This window comes from Salvelinus namaycush, chromosome 35, assembly GCF_016432855.1.
Source record: "Salvelinus namaycush isolate Seneca chromosome 35, SaNama_1.0, whole genome shotgun sequence".
In the NCBI taxonomy this organism is placed as follows: domain Eukaryota; kingdom Metazoa; phylum Chordata; class Actinopteri; order Salmoniformes; family Salmonidae; genus Salvelinus; species Salvelinus namaycush.
The window spans coordinates 22,128,909-22,136,881 of NC_052341.1; the positions used below are offsets into that span (position 1 = coordinate 22,128,909).

The 7,973-nt window shown below is 42.0% G+C and overlaps 1 protein-coding gene across 1 annotated transcript; it reads left to right on the top strand.

Annotated features, from left to right (window-relative positions):
* Window positions 1-3,911, top strand: dhrs7cb (dehydrogenase/reductase (SDR family) member 7Cb). Its single transcript, XM_038975327.1, has 7 exons — window positions 1-103; window positions 1,209-1,365; window positions 1,557-1,669; window positions 2,196-2,406; window positions 2,488-2,580; window positions 2,821-2,973; window positions 3,286-3,911. The coding sequence occupies exons 2-7, from the start codon at window positions 1,212-1,214 to the stop codon at window positions 3,471-3,473; spliced, it is 912 nt and encodes a 303-aa protein (XP_038831255.1). The 5' UTR covers window positions 1-103; window positions 1,209-1,211; the 3' UTR covers window positions 3,474-3,911.
* The last annotated feature ends 4,062 nt before the right edge of the window (window positions 3,912-7,973 follow it).

The following is a 7,973-nucleotide window of genomic DNA, read 5'->3' on the forward strand; positions in this document are numbered from 1 at the left end:
ATGGACGGCGGGATAGAGGCATAGAGAGGGCGAGAGAAGGCATACTTCTCGGTTACCTAACTGAACCTGGAGAACAACAGAAGATTAGCTCCTTACGCACGCTGTAAGTGAACCCGAGAATAACCCAGATTAAGTGTGTGTATTTGTTTGTGTGTGCTGTAGCCGTCTATTTGTTAACCAGGTGATAACCCAGACAGATCCCTAGGTCTTGTCAACCTACCCATGCCTTGGCTGTGCTGTTGTGTGCCTGTGGTGCCTGCATACAGAGCACAAATATCCCTTTTGTTTATGAGAATTGATGTCCCGATAAGTTATATTTCTTATTGTATAAGGCGGGTAAGGTCATAGATAGCCTACTGCAGGCTATGTTTGTGTCCCCATTTGCTGGCGTATCCAGTGACTATCCTGGAGGTGACACAGTGCAAGGCATTTAGTGGTGACAGGCAGGTTGGTCTGGCCCAGACTATATTTAGCTGTCTTCCTCAGACACTCTTTATATGGCCACACTTGTCAGCAGTGCTACCAGACTCACCCTGCAAAACCCTGAATGCTCACATGCACAGGGTATAGACGGATATACATAGATTAGAAGGGGGAAATGTTCTGTGTATTGACTTTTGTCTACAGCTACTTGACATGATTATGGCTACTGGTGTGGCTATACTTTAGTTATATTGTCAGTGTGAGGAGTAAAGTAGAAGTGTTTGCTCTCTAGGGGGTTAAGTGGTGTCTTCACCATGTGCTTGCACCGATCCAATCCTTGTAGATCTATACCAAGAGCCTAGGTTTGGAAGTGGGCACAGCTATCCTCGGGAAGGGTTCAGCGTCAAACCCATTTGACTGCCTCTACATGCTGAAACGTGACACTAACATTTCTCTGTCATCCTCATTCACATCTTTACGTTTTTATAGGAAGAGGTGTTTAATGTTGTCCCGTGGTAGACAGCTGATCTGGGCAACAGCAGCATTCTTCCATAACCCCAGGTTCATTCCTCAAATGTATAAATCTTTTTACACTGCGTTTACTACAGTTGAAATATTTTGTTATTTGATAACATTACGTTGAGATATGATTTCTGTTTGTCAATGATACAGACACATGATTGGAACTTAAAATATTGTACATCACAAACCACAGACTGAAATACACAATTTACTGATGGCCTCTCTATCTCTCTCCTTCTCCCCCCTCTCTCTCTCTCCTGCAGAAGATGGCGCTCCCCACTGTGATGGTGCTGCCCATGCTGATCGTAGTGGCTGCTGGGATCTACTACATCTACAACGAGATCATCCAGTACATGTCCAAGTCCATGGTCAAGAACAAAGTGGTGGTCATCACTGATGCTGTGTCAGGAGTGGGAAGTGGTGAGGATTTGATATTCTTATTTGTAATTCAATCTCATTTCAAATGGGGATTCAAAAATAGCCTGCGAAGAATAAGTCTTAATGTTCTGACCGTATAGCCAACAATGTAATTGAGGACTGGGTAAATGCCACCGTTGACTAAATCCATCCCTCTCTCTATCTTTCTCTCCCGCTCCTCTCTCCCTCTCCAGAGTGTGCTCATCACTTCCATAAGGGTGGTGCCAGGCTGATTCTGTGTGGGGCCAGCTGGGACAAGATGGAGTCTCTGTACGACACATTGACCAGCGGGGCTGACCCCAGAGTGGTGAGTAACACTAATAGGTGCCCTCCTTGGTGGCTTTGAGCAAAAGGAAAGTTCCAGTTAGTTATTATCATAGTTTTGTGCTCGCCGATTGTCTCGGCAGTCACCGCTGCTGGTTCCTCTTCTGGTGGCAGACAATGGCAGGATATCCCCTCTGACAGTGCACTGTCCTCTGGGTATCTCTCCTGCACAGGGCAGAGCAGTGGTGTGTTCATGGAAAAATAACAGATGTCACCAACATGAACACTAGAAAAGGGCGATATGATGATGAGCAAAGACATACGCTATTTGGAGTGTTAGTGAAAAAGGTAAATGTGTAAGAGGTTAAAGTTCGAGTTAGCGGTTAAATCATCCTTTCTTTCAAGCACAACCACATACTTTAGTGCTGGCTGTCTTCAGACCCTCACACCCATGTTGCTATTGTATTGCTTACTGTAAAAGTCTGCGTAACAGTATAAAATCCCTCTCCTGTCCTTCCTTCTCTCATACATATGTCCTTTTCTTTTGCATCCCTCTCTCCTCTGCTCAGACGTTCCCTCCCAAGCTGGTGCTGCTGGACTTCAGTGACATGGACAGTATGCCTGAGGTGGTGAATGAGGTGGTGGAGTGCTACGGCTGTGTGGACATCCTGGTGTGTAACAGCAGCATGAAGCTGAAGGCCCCCGTACATACTGTCTCACTGGAAATGGACAGGAACATCATGGACATCAACTACTTTGGACCCAGCACCTTGGCCAAAGGTATGAAGGACTTTTCCCTGGAGGAAAAAACATGTTGTGTTGCAACTGATTGATTCAGTTATTGATTGATTGATGTTGCAGGTGTCCTTCCAGCTATGATGTCTAGGAGGTCTGGTCACATTCTATTGGTCAACAGCATCCAGGGCAGACTGGCTATCCCCTTCAGAACCTCCTGTATGGATGCATTACATATTCCCCTGTTGCATTCCAAACACCTCGTATGAGATGAAAAACCTGTTGCACTTTCAAAGAAGAATTTGTAGTTCTCACAGTCTGATGCACAGGATTCCTGAACAGTACAGTTCAAGATAATGATTAGACACAGTATCTCTTCTGCAACGTATGGAATGAGCCTCAGCAATGGGTGAGTCGCGTCCTGTTTATGTGTGTGTGTGTGTGCATGTGTTATTTCAGACTCGGCCTCAAAGCATGCGGTGCAGGCGTTCTTTGACTGCCTGCGAGCGGAGGTGGAGGAGTATGGGATAATAGTAAGCACTATCAGCCACACCTTCATCAACGCAGCTCTACCCTCCACCCCTCCTGCTAAACCTCAGGGCCTGTCCACATGTGAGTACATACAGCTCTCTCTGTCTAGTGTCTGCAAACATATGCATGTACACCTAATGACTTCCAAACAAAATGAGGGCGGGCAGTATATGAGAACAGACTTACACATTCATAGACTTGAGTCTATAATGATTTTCAGACTAAATCATTAGGCAATATAGCATATATTGAGCGAGTAACAAAAAATGCATATTCATTGTGATTATTCTGAGGTCTTCAGTTGTCATTATGTTTTAATATTTTGAGCACGTTCATTTTTGATCAAACCCTGTTATGTTATGCTAACTCGTGTCTTGCTCCTTCTCTCCTCAGTTGGCGTGCGCCCGGCCGATCTGGCCAATGAGATAATGCGAACGGTGAGCAGGAAGAAGAAAGAGGTTTTGCTGGCCCACCCCATCCCCTGGGTCGCTCTCTACCTCCGCTCCTTCTTTCCCTCTTTCTTCTTTGCCGTGGTTGCTGCTGGAGTGAAGGACTCCGCCATGGCAGAACAGATGCAGTAGAAGGAAGAGAAAAGAGAAGAAGAGAAAATTAAAGAAGGACAATAGAATGTATTATGGCATAATGCAATGAAATCTAACCCATCGGGGCAATTTAGAAGCCTATGCCACATGGACATGGCCTCTGATGTTATTGCAGTTTGCCTTGGGTCCTGTAGATGGCAGCAGTTCACTGTTGTATTCTTAAGTTTGCCTTGGGTCCTGTAGATGGCAGCAGTTCACTGTTGTATTCTTATGTCATGCCTGTGCAGAAAGGATGCCAAAGTTGCACCACCCACCACTATCAAAATTAACTTTTGCTCGAACTTTAAAGATTGTTTCTATTGGATATTTCAATGTTTAACCTAAACATAATTAGAATATATGGCCTCATATGTTGTTTTGTGGGTGATCGTTAATGTTGTCTTTTCATTTGACCAATACACTTGTCCATGTGAATTACATTATTTGTCTGTGATTTTTATAGAAAACATTGATATAAATATTTATATTTCATTGACATTGTATATGACATGAATGTCTAGCAGTAATACATATTTGGTATTGATATGCGTCGCACATTCACTCACTTCACACAGTCATGTGACAACTATCTCTGTAATGAGCCCTCCGTGATATTGTCATGTAAATGGAGTCGGAGAGAAAGGTGCTCACCTCCAAGTCTGCATGTGTGTGTATTTGTTTAATTGTATGGCCGTCTGAGGTCCAGCTGGCCTGCATGTGTGTTAATCCTGCGGGTCAATTGCTCTATAGGGATTTAAGTATGGGATTATAATGACAGACCTACGTGAGTTTGTATTTGGAATTTCGCAAATGTGTAATTTAATTTCGCAAGCTTGTATCATGATGTGTGAATGATTTAACACCGGCCGAAAACTTGTTACTTGACATTTGAACACATTCAAGATCTGCAAGCATAATTTATTTTCAGAATTATTGCAAATCCGTTTACGACTATGAATATTATGCTGTGAATCAAAAATACACTTGAAGATTTTGAATCTGCGCGCGCTACGAGTTCGTTCACTGTTATTATGTAGAAAGTTTTGTAAATTTGTAGGAATAGATTTGTAAGTAAAACCATGATTGGGCTCTGGGGGCAGGACCTTTTACTCCTGACTAATCGGTTCCCTCTGCCAAAACCACAGTTGCCTAACCATTGGCTAGATTGTTCCATCAAAATATCAGGAAGTAAGCAAGAGAGGATGAGGTAAAGAAAACTAAAACAATCTACTTAAAGGTAACGTTAACCGTCTGTGTATATCTGTGTACGTCGATTTATTGGGTGAAAAGACATGACCGTAGTTTGCTTATCATGTGAAATATAATCAGTGGTGTAAGTACTTAAGTAGTACTTCAAGTATTTTTACTTAAGTAGTTTTTTTTAGGATATCTGTACTTTATAATTTTGAGAACTTTTATTTCACTACATTCCTAAACAAAATGATATACTTTTTACTCCATACATTTTCCCTGACACCCAAAAGTACTCGTTACATTTTGAATCCTTAACAGGACAAGAAAGGGTCTAATTCACACTTATCAAAAAACATCCCATGTCATCCTTACTGCCTCTGATTTGGCAGACTCGCTAAACACATGCTTAGTTTGTAAATTATGTGTGAGTGTTGGAGCGTGCCCCTGGATATCCGCAAAAAAAACAAAAAAACAAGACATTTGTGCCGTCTGGTTTGCTTAATATTTGACTTTGAAGTTATTTATACTTTTACTTTTGATAGTTAAGTATATTTAAAACCACATACTTTTACTCAAAGTAGTATTTTACAGGACAACTTTCACTTTTAGTTGAGTCATTTTCAATGAAGGTATCTTTACTTTTACTCAAGTATGACAATTGGGTACTTTTTTCACCACTGAATATAATGGTACATTTCAGACAAACTCCAGGCCAGCCATTGCATTTACAGCCGCTGTTGAGTTAGCTATCTGGCCTCTGACGTTCAACCTGACTTTACCATCAACTGGCTAGCTTTATCAGGCAGCTTTAGATATGAGGGGAAAATCAATATATTGGCTAGTTAATAACCGTCTATCTTATTGATAGTTCATACAAATGGCATTAACGTTAGCTAGATTGCTAGCTAAATTGAAACTGCTGGGAGAATGGTAGCGAGTTTACTCCCACCATCACCACTGCAGAGTAGATAACAAAAACTATAGCTATATTTTAAAGACTTGTTACTGACTACTGAACACTTTTTTTGTCAAACTACTTCATTCTACTGCCTGTTTACTGATTTAATTTGTGACTGAAAAAGTTGTCAAGAAAAATTCCCCTCTCAATTTCATTGCAAATAGACTAGCTAGCTAAAAATAAACTGCTGACAACTTGATCAAACTTATAAATATGTAAAACAGCACATTTAAGGTAGTTGTGGTTCTCAGCAACACGAAGCAGCACTGAAATTTGAGCAGGGAGGTTAATTTCTTCCCCCTTTCAGGTTGAAACATCCCTAACACCCAGAGAGATCTAAATAACTTGGGAACCTCCCAGCCATCAGGAAAATCATATTGTTCTTGGAGTTGATTGACAAGGTTAAGTAGAGAATAACACGTGTGGATCTAGTTCTATCATGCAGAATTGTAGCTCATTCAATAATACATACATGGGTGATTTCTGTCCCAGGGGATTAAACTGTGCACGTTTTTGTTCAATTTAGACCACAATTAGTTACATTTGGTGTTAGTGAAGTACTGGAACAAAAACCTGTACACTCCTTTGCAGAGAACCTATGGTTGTCATGACTTCAATTGAATAAATACTGTTACCATTTTCATTTGTTAATCTATGCAGGTTTGTCATATGATTTCCAGGCGCTTGGTCAAGATGAATACAACAATACTCCAAGGCAGGACATTTCCCTGCATCCAGGTTGAGGCCTGCTACCAGCAGAAACATTGAACACTCCATGTCATTAAGTCATGCATATTTAAAAAAAACAAACAAACATGTATAGCTAATACTCCAATCATATGAGTGGATAAGCGCTATGCACCATAAACCTGTCTAATCCTGGAGTAACTCCCTTTCAGAGATACTTTAATTAGAGGGTTTTCCAGGAGGCCCTGGGCCAATGGGAGGTCAGGGGAGGGCTTAGGGGTCAGAGGGAGTGAGAGCAAAGTTAGAGACATGAAGATACAACTTGAACCACAGAGTAAGGCTACCTTCAAACCAAAATGCATGAAATGCGTGTCCAACGAGGCTGTTTGTTCAGGAAAAACACTGTTTTACCTTTGTAATTGTTTGATTGATAGTCTTTGCAACTTTTCTGATGGACAGCACAACACTACCCTAGTCCCCCCCCCTATTGAACACCATTGAGTTGCTGCGTCTTTTAAGCATCCATTTGTCTTATTGGACCCTTATAGTTTCAGGTAAGACCCAGATGCCGACATTGTCGAAGTAACAAAAGTTTATTACTAGTACAGGGGCAGGGACAAGGGCAGGCAGAGGTCAGTAATCCAGATAGGGTGCAAAAGGTCCAGAACAGCAGGCATTCTCAGGGTCAGAGCAGGCAGGGGTCAATAATCCAGTGTGGTGTGGCAAGGTATAGACCGGCAGGCAGCCTCAGGGTAGGCAGAATGGTCAAACCCGGGAAGAACTAGACCAGACAGGAGCACGGGAAAAACCACTGGAAGGCTTGACGAAACAAAATGAACTGGCAACAGACAAACAGACCACAGGTATAAGTACACTGGGGATAATGGGCGACACCTGGAAGGGGGTGGAGACAAGTACAAAGACAGGTGAAACAGATCTGGGTGTGATACTTATACAATGGGTTACCAACATATTCAAATAATAATTGACATATTTTCATAGACTTTATTTTGATTAATTTATTCATACAATTTCATCCTTCCACAAGATATAGTTCCGACACACATCTAGGGTCGCTACCCAAGCCAGCTGGTACTTCGTTCTATCGGTTCGGTTGCCAGAGACCCATTCGCAAAGTCTTTTTGTTCTGTATCTATGGACGTGACCCAGTTGTTCGTTCTAAATGTTCTATTGTCATACTGGCTGGCAACGTTCTTATCCCTTGCTTGCTAGCTAGCCAACTACAGCTAACTTACAGTCAGGTCAAACAGTGCAGCCCGAATAACAACAAAGTAGCTGCATTTGCATTTGATTAAGCTGTTTTCTAGTGACATATATTTGGACACATCCATAACAATGCGCGATTTCACCTGGCATAGAAAATGTGCTCTCTAGTCAGGGCACAGTTGTTCATAGGAGCTAGCCAACAACACAGCTAACACAACCACTTCAAACTGAAGCTGGAAAGACTGCAAACTAGCTGCACTTCATTTCGTTTTACCTGTTTTCTATTGATAGTTATTTGTATACGTCCATAGAAATTATGCTGATTCATGATTTCAACTGGCTGAGAATAGCTGCCTGTCACGACACGTTCAATACTATGCGACAGCTGGTGTTATGTGTGCTCCCTCTCTGGCCTCTAGGTCACCAGGCTGCTC